Source organism: Neltuma alba, unplaced genomic scaffold (genome assembly GCF_004799145.2).
Source record: "Neltuma alba isolate B1F8T4 unplaced genomic scaffold, ASM479914v2 tig00012846_pilon, whole genome shotgun sequence".
Taxonomy (NCBI): domain Eukaryota; kingdom Viridiplantae; phylum Streptophyta; class Magnoliopsida; order Fabales; family Fabaceae; genus Neltuma; species Neltuma alba.
Window position 1 is genome coordinate 188536 of NW_021637233.1, and position 13170 is coordinate 201705.

Below are 13170 nucleotides of genomic sequence, written 5' to 3' on the forward strand. Positions count from 1 at the left end.
AAACAGAGGTCCTGAAATTTAATGTTGATATGTTTGTGCACGTGGGTGTGTTTAATTGTATAAAATAGAAAAATGTGTTACTTGTTAATTAAAAGGGAGAATTGTAATCAGATTTTAGAAAATAATTTAATTACCTCAAAATCTATTGGTAATTAATAGGTTTGTGTTAGTTATTTGTTATCAGGATTTTTTGATAATTAAATTTTCTTTTCCTTAGGACCTCATGATACTTCTCCCTGTATAGAAATGATGTGGTGACATCATCTTCCATGCTCCGTCTTTTTAAATCTTTTAGTTTCAGAATTCATAAAACTTAACTTTGATAATGACGCGATCTTTCTGAGAAATGGTGTAATTGATGCGTTAGAACTAGACTGTTAGGTTTTACGCCTATGGTGGTCCGTGCGAGACTACAAGCTAGTTGGACTGTTAGTTCTTTCGTCTTCTTTTTTTTCCCTCCTGGTGTTCTTTTTACTGTGGCAGTCTATAGCCATCTTCGTTCGTTTACAATATCAGCTAGCTAGTTTTGACGTTGAATATTTATTATAATTTAAAGAATTAATATATTCTTTTTTTTAATCATGCATAATATATGAGATATAGCGGCCACGTTCAAAACGTGTGACTCAGGAGTTGATAATTAAATATGTAATGGTTGCAGAAAATGTCATGCTAATGCATGGAAGATAATATTAAGGCTAACTCCGCGGACAAAATTCGTGGCATTGATTTTTATTTGTGAAATTTTGTTTGGCGATTATTATAGTTGCACGGCTTAGTCAAAACCAACAATTTAATATTTTCAAATGTTACCCTGGTTAATTGTACCTCTTTTATCTGGCTTGAAAAATTCGTATGGTGATTGGGAAATCGGAATAAATACATACTCCTCCAATTCTTAATGTAAAAATTAATTAACTAATTAAAATAGATTAAGGATGTTAGTTGAATTAGTTAGTATGATATTACCTATGATCCTCAATATAAGAGTTAGTTAACTAATTTGAGTAGAATAAGAAAATTAGTTAAGTTAATTATTTGTAATAAATAAGTATTGTTTTTTTTAAAATATCCTTATTAATCAAGTATATTAGTTAGAACTATCTTAGGAAAAAAATGAATAAATATGAGAGACAAAGTGAATTAGGGTTTTATATTTAATACCAAAATAAAAGTCAAACAAGCTCTTATATTAAGGACTAGAGGTAGTATGTTTTTTCTAAAACACCCTAGGCATCTTTTTAATTTCCTTCCTTCCTCTTCTATTTGATTATTGTTGAGGGAACATCAATAAGCTTAATTTGAAAAAAAGTTGATAATCATATGACATATGTCTTATTTAGTACCAACATTAACCGTCTAATTAAGTCTTATATTAAGGGTTAGAAGAGTGTGCGTCTATGCATTGTGACTGAAAATCCTTAATACGAAAAAGCTAGAAAAAAGGCAAAGCCAATTACAAAGACCTACCTATAAGGACCAGAGGCTTATTGCAAAGGAGTTAAACAAATACGTACATGCTTTCAAAACAACTAGAAATTTCTCCCCGTACGATGCATGAGTTAGAATATTTGATTAAATTTTAAATTTTAATAAATTGTATCATCTAAGGTAGTTTAAGATTCACTTTTTATAGAAATGTGATTTTTTATTCATTTAAATAACATTTGAATTAGAGATTGAGAAATTAAAAGGACCATATGAAAATTTAAATTTATTTATTTATTTCTCCATTTAAACCCCCCAATTGACATACTATTTAATCATGATACTTCCCATTTAATTTATTATATTCAAATTCCAATTAAAATATTATTCAAATTCAAAATTAATTATTAATTTTTTCATTTGAGTCTTCAATTGAAATCCCATTTAATAATGATGCCCCCCATTTAATTCAATATACCCAAATCCCAATCACAATATTATTCAAATCTTATTAATTAAATATATTCGGATATCATAATATTATATTCGACTCGTTTTTAAATGAACTGGGTATTACAAGTTTTCAAGAATATAGTTGATGATAGTTGATTTTTCCTTGATCTATTGAAGGAAAATGACACCGAGGACCATAGAAAGCAAAATTTAAAAGAAAAAAATAATAGTAATTAACTATGAGTTTATGAAATTATGTGTGTGTATGTGTATATAAATATATAAGCATCAAGGTTGAAAATAAAAGGCAACTGAATGAGAATGCAACATAGTCCAACTATAAATTCCGAAAAGTTTGTTGTAAGTATAGGAGAATTAGTCATAAAAATTGGAAGATTATTTGCTAAATTAATTTGAAGTTTTGTAAACCATGGAAAATATGTAACATGGCTTGCGCTAAGGATCTTAATTAATAACGTTTAGTTGTTTATGAACCACTTGTGAGCTACTAGAATTTTGGGAAAGACCAACCTTTAAAATTTTTCTCAAAAGCTACACTATTCTAATACTCATTGTGTGAAAATGAAATTTCTCTGATAAACTTTACACATTCATAATTAAATTGTTATAAATTCAAAATCAGAGGTATGAAACTCTAATTTTCAGCTCTTTAGCAATTTTTTTTTTTTATAAATTTTAGAACCGAGTTCATTTCAACTAATTTACCTGTATATAATCAGTTCAAATCTAGCAGGTCTATCTGAATATATCTATTAGTCTGAATCATGGCACCAGTATCTGATTACATTCATTCAACTTTTACTTCTTATGGAGCTATTTACAACCCAAAAACGTACCAAAGTTTACATTATAAAAGGTAATTTGAAAAACAGCTAAATCATAAAAGTTGGCTTCTTTCCATAGTCCACCTTAGCTAAGCCTTCTGCAGCTTCTCGTCTCGAGGTACTTTTGGTCCCATGGTTAATACAAAGAGGGGGGGGGTGAGATTCGAAGTAATCATTAGCAATAATCATATTTCAATAAATAATGCGTGGTAAACAAACCAGGCATGCAACACATGACACATAGAAAAACACCTTACATATATGGTATCCAACAAAATTTTCTGAACAATGAGGAACACAACAACTATAAATTCATCAGGAGTTTTAATTACAAATGAGACATTTAATTTTCAAATGTAACTCTCAATTTATAACTGAGATTTCTGTTTGTCATTGTCTAAATCGATATTTGGAACCCATTTATTTTCTAAATATTTCTGAAGACTTGACTGTTTTTAATTAAACCTTTTGGGACTTAAATGTCATTCCTCAAGATTTATGGGTTAATAAGGGTTATTTTCCTTGGAAGTTTTAGTAAAGGAAATGTGAATATTTGAAAGTTTTTCTTCTTGTTTTTTTTTTTCCAACTCAATGTCTCCCCGGAGGTGTTAAAAAAGATGCAATGTCGCCTTACTCTATAGTATGTAGCAACCCAAACAGATGTTTGAGCCTTATGCCACGTATGATTTTGCTTAGGCATGACCATGCTTTCTTCTTTGAGTTAAACGCCACTTTTGTCAAGCATTTGTAAAGGAACAATAGGTATTCGAAAGTTTCTTTCCAACTCAGATTTACAGGGGAGAAAAAATTGTGATCCCTCGTCTTCTTGGCAATGGCTACACGCTCTTCATCGGAGACACAGCGTTTTCAAGGAAAAACAGGCCCCTGGCTACTTCATCCCATTGTCTCACTAGAAAAGGGGGTCATGGTTGTGGCTTCCCTGAGAAAATTGCATCCCTGGTCACTGCCATTGCTCTAGAGAAGCTATTTTATATCCCTTTAAAATTTCGATTTCTTCATGCAAATCAGTGTTAGAATCATTAGTAACTCATGTATACACTTTTATCGTCTATGAGGTAAGAAATATAACAAGAGTTTTAATATTGCAATCAATGAATTTAATTAATGAAATAAATGAATACAAACATTTCTCCACTGAAACATTTAGTTGTTTAAAAGAATCAAATTAATAATTCAATCAAATAATTAATAAATTAGAAAGAATAAATCCACTAAACATCATCATCCTCAGATTCTGATTCTGGTTCTTGCATCTTCCAAGTACCATCGGGCTGTTGAGCCAATCCCTTGTTTGGATCAATCCTCCAAGCCTTAGGGATATTATACTTATCCTTCAAAGCATCCGTGCCTTTGTTCACCAGTGCAATATCCCTTTTAACCTCTAAATTAAATCCTCCTTTGCTCCCTTGTGTTCCTGCAACTCCATGCAAGTAAACCTCCAAATTATGCCAACTCTTCACATTCCCTGGTTGTTTTAAGAAGTTTGACTTTTGAGTATCAATGATTAACTCTTGTCCTACTTCTGCATAACCCCAGAATGGGTGCCTCGGAACAATATCTTTTTTGTTACGGATTCGTAGTATCCGAAGATCCTTTTGGCCTGAGGAAAACTCCTGGAAGTCTGAGTCCCCAACTCTAGGGCTTGCAAATACAATGGCTGTGACAGGACAAGCTTTGAGAGGTTCATTTTCTGGGATGTTACATCCATTTGTGACTATGTCCACTGCGTTTAGTGTTGCAAGGGCTGCGCCTAAGCTGTGTCCAGTTACTGTTATGCTGATTTCCTCATCCTTATATTTATCGACCAGTCTTGTAATCTCAGTTAGGACCTGCAGAATGAGAGATCATGAATATTAATTATTTTCCTTCATGAATACGATCAGATATATATAGTGATGGGTTTCTGCCAGTCACATACTGAAACATATGTATTATACCTGAGTTCTTGCACTGGCTTGGTTGAAGTCTAATTGTGATGAATTAGTTGCTGTGTAAACGGAGTAAAAGCCTCGGTGTACTTTGCATTCAGAATCATCTCCAAAAATGTATGGAGCATAATTCAAACGAAACTGAAGATCTTTGATCCATTCCATGACCTGTTCAGTTCCTCTCCAAGCCACCACAATATCTCTCCTCCCTAACACTGCTTTGCCTTCATCAGTGGCCACCGCGACATACCCTATCCAGTTTGATTCTTCGACATCGTCTAATACGTGAAACTCAAGCTCTGAGGTTGCATAGAGGAACTTTGTCACCTTATACTTGAAAGGATTTCCATTTTCTAAACCCACTTTGGAAAAGAAATCTTTTTTTCCATAACGGCTTCTTCTTGCATACTTGGATTCTGTATCAGAGTTAAAAGCATCATAAGTAGCTTCAGCCATTTCTCCATAATGTATTATGTACATACGAAGGTTGATATCCAGTGGGTCTAGCAAATCCTTCCAATAATGCTGGCCACTAAGTTCTCTCCAGTTTGTTGCAATGCTTCCAGATCTGGCCATCTGCTTCTTCTCTTCCTCGAGCTGATCTGCCACCTTGTGGGAATTCATGATTTTGCTTTTGCTTGCAAAGCTACCCATCTTTTTTTCTTCTTCTTGTTTCTGTTCGCTGTTCTTTGAAGTAGAATGGTTTATGAAATACAATGAGGTTGATTTATGATGAGGAAGGCTGCTTTTGCATGCTCATATATATACTTGAAAACCTTGACTTCGTCCTTTTCTTTCATGTTCAAAGTTTTGCGCTTCTTTAAAACTTTACTTGAAATTTCATTATATTATTTTATTCGTAGTATTTTAGTACAAAGGGAATTAGCAGTTGACTATTAGGTACTTGTGTTTGCGGCGTGCAGATGTTATATGTTTTTTTTTTTTCAAACGCTTGTTGGGACTCAATGGTTATATGGAGCAAAATTTAATATATGAATATGCACAATTAAAGGCATTAAGACTCACAATATTTATATAGTATGATTCATGTTAAATTCTACTGGCCCAATTTTTAATATAAGAAGTAGACAAAAGGCTCATTCTGGTTTTAAATATAAAACTTTAATTCAATTTGTCACCCAAATTTATAATTTTCTCCCCAAAATAACCCTATTGATTGTAAATATCAAGGGTTCCATTAAAAGGGTAATTATAATGCACACGGAAAGGTCAAAACCCATTTATTACAAATAAATACCTTAACTAGTTTTTTTTAATATCCTCAAATTAATTATCTAGCTTTTATATTCAGAATTTGAGATGGTGTGTCAAAGCATGCAATGAATATCATTTCTATTTTTTGAGAGTCCTAGATTTCGCATGATTGATCCGAATACGTGGGAATGATTAGACAACCTCATCCTTCATGCTCCGTTGGTGTTTTTTGAATTCGTAAATACTTCGATTTGATAATTATACTATTTTTCTATGAAATGGAATGTAATTGATGTGACAGTATTAGACTGTTAGGTTTTACATTCTGTGACGGTCCGTGCGAGGCTATTTATATAAGCTAGTTGGACTGTTAGATTTCATTGGAGCATTGTAGCCACCTTGGTTTCGTTTAGTCGTTTCCCTTTTTTTAATTGATATGATTCAAGTGGAATAAAGTTTAATTCCTTTATCTTGAATGATATGGAAGATATAGTGGCCATGTGGTCCATATGCTTGTTCAAAATAAGTAACGTGTCGAACAAAATGTTATATTAATGGAAATGGTTATGTCAAATTAATTAGTTGACAATTCAAATTATTAATGAAGTTATTTGTGCCTAATGTGACCAAATTAAAGTTTTGATCAGCAAATCATTTTATGAGATAATTGTAATTGCAAGTCTTCACACCTATAGTTTACTATTACCTCCAATCTTTAATATCGAAGTTAGTTTAACTTTTAATTTGATCCTAAATATACGATTCCAATCTATTTTGTTTCTCATATTTATCCTTTTTTTCCCCAAGGTAGTTCTTGTAATAGTTGCACGTATTAAAAGTTTTATCAAATGATAGTTTTAACCAAGGGTATTTTAGGACGACAACATCTATTCGTTATAAATAACTAACTTAACTAATTTTCTTAATCTACTTCAATTAGTCAACTAGCTCTTATATTAAGAATTGGAAGTAGTATTTTCAAATTGCTCGGTGGGTGCAGTTGGACATCTATTTTAATTTTAAGTTGCTCGGTGGGTCTAGTTGGAAATCTCTTTTATCTGGCTTAAAAACACTTAGTGCAGCTTAAAGTACTGCATGATTAAGGACCAGAATTTCTTTTGTCTTTCTAGTGATACAGGAAACCCACCACCGGTATCCCGTGCTCATTTTAGGCCCTGATCTTCTACCTACATATGCATTTTCTGAGAATTGAACTTATATTCTGATTCTTACAGGAAGCATTAGCCACTTATCACTGCACCAAATATTTGTCCGTCAATTTGAGTTTTTAATACACATTCATATAATAACGCTTTAAAAGGGACAGTTTTACAAAAGAAAATTTGGCTGACATGGAACGAATCTAAAATCATAATGATATTCATACAATTTTTGCCATTATTTTTCCTCGAATTCAATCTATACTTAGTTTTGGAAATGTAGAGTATATTAATTATGACAAGGAGAAAGTGAAAGCGAGATGAAAAATATAACAAGAAAAAAATTGAAAAAAGAGGAAAACAAATCAAATAGAATGCTTTCATCAACAAATTTTGAATTAATTAGGATAATTTGTCGGAAGGATTTGAGATATCAAAGAATGTCACTAAATGGCAAATAGTATAGCGCCCAACCTTTTTTCCCAATAATTGTTTAAATACAAATAATCAATACATGATATTAGGAATATTAGAGATCTCTTCACGCTCTCGAGTTTCGACTCTCAACCATGTCTTCACGAATGCTTTTCATCAAGATTAGTTCTCTTTTCTATCTTTATCGTGGCCTTGCATTAAAAGAAAAACTAAATTTTGGTATAATTTTTATCACAGTGAACAATATTCCGTTAAATATTTCAAAATATTGTTCATTTTCGTAATTAAAATCATATTAAATTTCTTAAAAAAAATTGAAACTACTAAATTTCTGTCAAATGATGGAATGTCTGGTTTATCTGCCTTAACAATCGAAGAATGAGTAATTAATTAGCGCCAACGTTTTCATGGGGAAAATAACGGTATCTGACCCCACAATTCCCTTTGGTCTTTGTCGTTCAACGCCAACGTTTTCATGACAGCCGCGTTATGTCACGCCTGACACACCAGTTTCTCTCCAAACCAACCCTCCATGTCAAGCTCGCATGAGGATGAAATCGCCCTCAAAAACCTTGGTGACCCTCATTAAACCCAACCCTCTCTTTGTCCTCTCTTTGTTATACCGATTAGATTATGCAACAAATGATTTCCTTGTGCTTCATGGTTGTGAAGAGAGAAAAATTGGAGGAAATGAGAGGATAAGAGAAGGAGTGGAAGCTTGAGTTGAAGGTGCTATTAGAGGAAACAAATAGGAATGAATTGATGTTATAGCTATAAGGTAAAATTTTTCCTCCCCTTGCGCGTCAGAACTTGGCTCTCTTTAGGGAGCCATTTACTGCCATTTTCTTTTTTGATTTTAGGCTATAATAAATGCAGCAGATTCTCATGCTTGCACGGTTTGCTCACATTCTCAAGGGAGGCTTGATGTCTATTAAATTTGTAAATTCTATCCAAAAATCTGCAGCTGACTGATACAATAAGGGGTATGACTGGGTGGTAATGTTCTGAATTTTAAAGATACCCTCTTCCTTGCACCGTTTTGATAGATCATTGAGGGCCTGAAAATCTTTTTCGATGATTATTTCTTCGTTGTAAAGTCTTCTGCGAGTTGGGTTTTAATGGTGAAAAACTTGGGATTTCAATCGGAGGGAAAAATAGATACACATATTGCAAGTACTCCATATTCTCTCTTACAGAATGAAGTGAGATAGAGTGGGATGGCCAAAAAAAAGAAAAAAAAGTCATAGTGGATTATGGAATTTTGGGGATTTAATTTGCTTGAGTGATGATATGTAGTTGTGAAATTGTTGAAGAAATGAGTTGAAGTATGTTTTTCTTTGAGAAGTACGACGTGCAGCAAACTGAGATATACAAGTATAGCATTTAAATCCTCGTAAGATCCTGGTTAGTTTGAGGGTAAAATTGTGGTGTGGAAATGGAATGTGAACTCGGCTAATTTCTGAAGCTCTGTTTGGCTCTGTTTTGTGCTGTTTTTGGCCGTGCTACAAGGCTTAAATAGCATTGTTGTTTTAGGACTGCATCTTTGTGAAAATATTTTTCCATTCTTTGAGCAATTTTGTGAACTGATTTTGTTGATGAAAGCTACTTCTGGTTCTGTTTTGTAACCATATAATGTGCATAAAGGGTGATGCATTGGTATTCTTTTGAAGCCATGTAAGAGCTATATGTTAATTGTCTTTTTGGTGCTGCTTTGTTGCTGACTTGTGGACAAAAAATTTGGAGGAACGTGTATTTTTACTATATGACTGTCATGGTGACTAAAATATGTTGTTGAAGTAGTGCTCATATAGGAGTGATAGCATTAGAAATACATGGCCACTGGTTTGACTTGTACTGATTGAAATTGTTAAATGTGATGGTTATGTGCTTAAAAGGTAATGATAAGTGAAATCGGTGGACTAATATAATGCCAAACTTTCAATCAGCACGCATGAGGCCGAACTAGTACCGTAAATTGATGGTGTATGAAAGGCCTCATTGTCAGAGTAAGCATTTAGAGTTATGGTGCCAACACTAACACAAATAGGACTTACAAGGAGAAGAGTTTAACACAACTAGGACTCACTAAAAGTAGAGTTTCATCTTGACCTGAGGTTACAGAGCCATGGCACTAGTAAATAATTTGTTTAGTTTGCTTCAGACGGGAAGTTTAATGGCAGAGGAAGTGGAGTGGAGTGATTAAGGAACTAAAAGTTCAAATTTCCCGGATTTATCAATGTATTGAAGATGGATATTTCATAATTTTATTTAAGGTTGTATATTTATCCAAGCAAGTACAACGATAATGAAGCTAGGTTTTATATTTTGCTGGTAAATTTGAGCAAGGGGACTAGTTTGAGGGTGTAATGATTAATGATAGGAAAATTGTGCATAAATGTAAATGTTTGGTCCATTCTCATGTTTTAACATAGTGTATGACCAATTATGACTTAATTCTGCAGTGATTTTGGTTTGACTTCTTTTATAGGCTGCTTGTAAGTACAATAAAATTCAAGTCAATATTTTAGAGTTCAAACTGTGAAGAGCTGGAATAAAGATTTGAATGGACTAAGTAGTGCAAGTTCATATATTGCTAAGCTTACTTCAATAGGAGTGATTTTTTCTTCCCTGTAAGATTGAGATATTAAAGACTGAAACGGATTAATTACGTACTGACAAGTTATCGACCATGCAAATATCAATATTTTTATATTTTTGGGCGAAAAATGTTAATATTCTCATGGACATATGCAAAAGATAGTCAATCTTAACATAGCTTACATGCATATATGAAAGTATTACTCCCAAATGGGACAAAACAAAAGCTTGAATTTGTAAGCCCTAGGTTAAATGATGACAACATATATTAATAGAACACAAATTGCAACAAAACGGAAAATAACATGTATAGACACCATATACATCTATGAACAAAAAATAAAAAATTTAGAGACCTGACATACATCTATAGCAATGACCTTCTATGCATCTCTAGCAGCAACCCTTTATGCACAGACCCTATTATAAACATCCATAGCTGGGACATATACACAGACCTTATATGCATAATGTAACAGTGAACATATACACAGAACGCGTATCATTGGCAGATAAAATCATCTTCCTCAGAATCTGGATCCTGCATCTTCCAAGTACAATTAGGTTGTTGTACCAATCCTTTGTTTTGGTCTATCCTCCATGCCTCGGGAATATGGTACTCATCCTTTAATACACCCAAGTTCTTGTTAACAAGTGGGATGTCCCTATTAACCTCTAACTTGAATCCTCCTTTCTTCCCTTGTGTTCTACCCCGTGCAAATAAACTTCCAAATTATGCCAAACTTTCACACCCCCTAAATGCTTTAGGAAGTTGGATTTCAGAGTATCAATTTCCAGCTCTTCTCCAACTTCTGCAGAATGCAAGCTAGGTAGCCTAGGTACAATATCTTCTTTATTCCGAATGCGTAGTGTCCGAAGATCCTTTTGAGCAGAGAAAAACTTATGAAACTGTGAATCTCCAATCCGTGGACTGGCAAATACAACTGCTGTTACCGGGCAGGCTGTCTGAGAATCATCCTCTTGGATGTTAAAGCCATTGCCGACTATATCTACTGCATTTAGTGTTGCCAGTGCAACATCTAAACTATGACCTGTCAATGCTGATTTCTTCACCTTTGAATTTATGCAGGAGTCTTTTGATCTCAGTTAAGATCTGTACAAAATTAAGAGTCCAAAAAAATGCAAATTAAGTTTGGGCTCTAAATAAAATGTAGTATATGAAATTATAAAACTCAACTATATACAGTCTAGCCTATGAAATAACAAAAATAATAGTCTTCTATTACATGTTTGAATTTGTTTTCACTTTTTTTGACATTGCAGAATGTTCATATAAATTAATAAATTATAATAACAGTGATTACCTGGTTTTGCACACTTGTTCTGTTGAGGACAACTGGGTCTGTTGCTGTATAAATGGAATAAAAACCTTGATGCACTTTACACTTAGCTTCATGACCAAAAAGACACGCAACATCATCAAGGAAGAACTGAAAATCCTTAATCCATTCCATGATTTGGTCAGTTCCTCTCCAAGCAATCACAATGTCCCTCCTCCCTAACACAGCCTTGCCTTCATCAGTAGCCACAGCAGCATACCCAATCCAGTTTGATTCTTCAACATCACCATATATGGGAACGTCAATCTCTACGGTTGCTGATAGAAACTTTGTTACCTCATACTTGAAGGGATTCCCATTCTCCAAACCCACCTTCGAGAAGAAATCTCTTTTCCCATAACAGCACCTTCTGGCATATTTGGATTTTTTATCAGAGATGAAAGCATCATATGTAGCTTGAGCCATTTCTCCATAGTGTATTATATGTCTGCGAAGATCAACATCAAGTGGGTCAAGCAGACCCTTCCAGTGATTTTCACTCCTGTTTGGAAAAGCATTTCCGTTCACTGTGTCTGTGTACAAAAATGTTTCCTATTTCGTAATTTTCTAATTGATTTACTAAATTGTTTCCTAATTGATTCACTAAATTGTTTCCTATTTTGTGGTTTCCTAATTGATTTACTAAATTGTTTCCTAATTGATTCACTAAATTGTTTCCTATTTTATGGTTTCCTAATTGATTTACTAAGTTGTTTCCTATTTTGTGCCAGTCCCAATACGCTTATTGCGCTTTTTCCCCCCTAGTTGGGAGCGCGGATTACTGATAAGTTTTAAATAGAATATAATAAAATAAACAAGAAGAAATATCAATGTATTAAATTAAAATTGACAAGTTTTATTATTTAGCAACATAGCTGATTAATAATGAATGATTTTAAACTTATTCAACGATTTCCTTATTGAAAAATTAAGCACATGTTTATTATTCTCCTTAATTGTCCTCGGCTAGAGTTTGACTTTTTTGTTTTGGGCATTGTTTTTGTAATATCCGAATTTTTGTTTCGTGGTAATGAAGTCAAGTGAGAATTAGCCGTTGACTTGATAATATCCGTTGGGAAATTGGGCCTGATTCTTTGTTCCTCTATTAGGCCCGACTGAATTAGAAAAAAAATTAATACTAAATTCAATATAGAGTTAATTTAAAACTTATAAAAAACTTTAAAAATTATATTTTTGTATACTTTTATAAATATTCTATACAGATTATATTAGATATATTAATTTTTCAAGTATTACTTTTCTTTTGTAATTCGGTCTTAAGTATATGTGTTTGTAAATAAAAGTCAACATTAAATACCAGAAATTAATTAAAATGATAAATCCAAAAATTTAAGTTTTATAAGAATTGTCTCCAAAATGTTAAACATAATAATATTTTAACAACCAATATATGTATAATTTTCATTTCTGAAGATTTTGGGAAAATTACAAATAAAGACCCCCAATATATAAAATGGCAATCAGGCACATTGAATTTGAAAAATTGCTGCAGAGGACTCGGTCACAATTTGTAATTATGAAATGTGTGTTAAATGGCTGAAATGCCCTTCACTTATTTGGGAAAAAAAAAACCCATTCGCACTCTCCCCCCCCCAAAACGCTCGATAACTTCCCTCTGCTCTATATCCCCCTGACCATTCTCTGCACTCTGTCTATTTTTGCGTAGGAGTTTGCTTCCATTTTGCGGCGAGAGAAGTATTGTGTGAGAGAAGAGTGTATTTACTGT

General features: G+C 33.2%; 2 protein-coding genes across 2 annotated transcripts; both read right to left on the bottom strand.

Moving 5' to 3' along the window:
* Positions 1-3958: 3958 nt before the first annotated feature.
* Positions 3959-5329, bottom strand: LOC114731790 (phospholipase A1-IIgamma-like). The gene is made up of 2 exons (XM_028919047.1): positions 4685-5329; positions 3959-4576 (listed from the first exon to the last, which is right to left on the bottom strand). Exons 1-2 carry the CDS (start codon positions 5327-5329, stop codon positions 3959-3961), a joined length of 1263 nt encoding a protein of 420 aa, XP_028774880.1.
* A 5429-nt stretch (positions 5330-10758) lies between these two features.
* LOC114731791 (phospholipase A1-IIgamma-like) lies at positions 10759-11849 on the bottom strand. Its single transcript, XM_028919048.1, has 2 exons — positions 11409-11849; positions 10759-11157 (listed from the first exon to the last, which is right to left on the bottom strand). Exons 1-2 carry the CDS (start codon positions 11847-11849, stop codon positions 10759-10761), a joined length of 840 nt encoding a protein of 279 aa, XP_028774881.1.
* Between the last annotated feature and the right edge of the window lie 1321 nt (positions 11850-13170).

Coding starts and splice junctions, on each gene's coding strand:
- LOC114731791 (XM_028919048.1), bottom strand. CDS start 11,849: ATGGCTCAAGCTACATATGATGCTTTCATCTCTGATAAAAAATCCAAA. Junction 11,158..11,408: donor GAACAAGTGTGCAAAACCAG/GTAATCACTGTT, acceptor ATAAATTCAAAG/GTGAAGAAATCAGCATTGAC.
- LOC114731790 (XM_028919047.1), bottom strand. CDS start 5,329: ATGGGTAGCTTTGCAAGCAAAAGCAAAATCATGAATTCCCACAAGGTG. Junction 4,577..4,684: donor AAGCCAGTGCAAGAACTCAG/GTATAATACATA, acceptor CTCATTCTGCAG/GTCCTAACTGAGATTACAAG.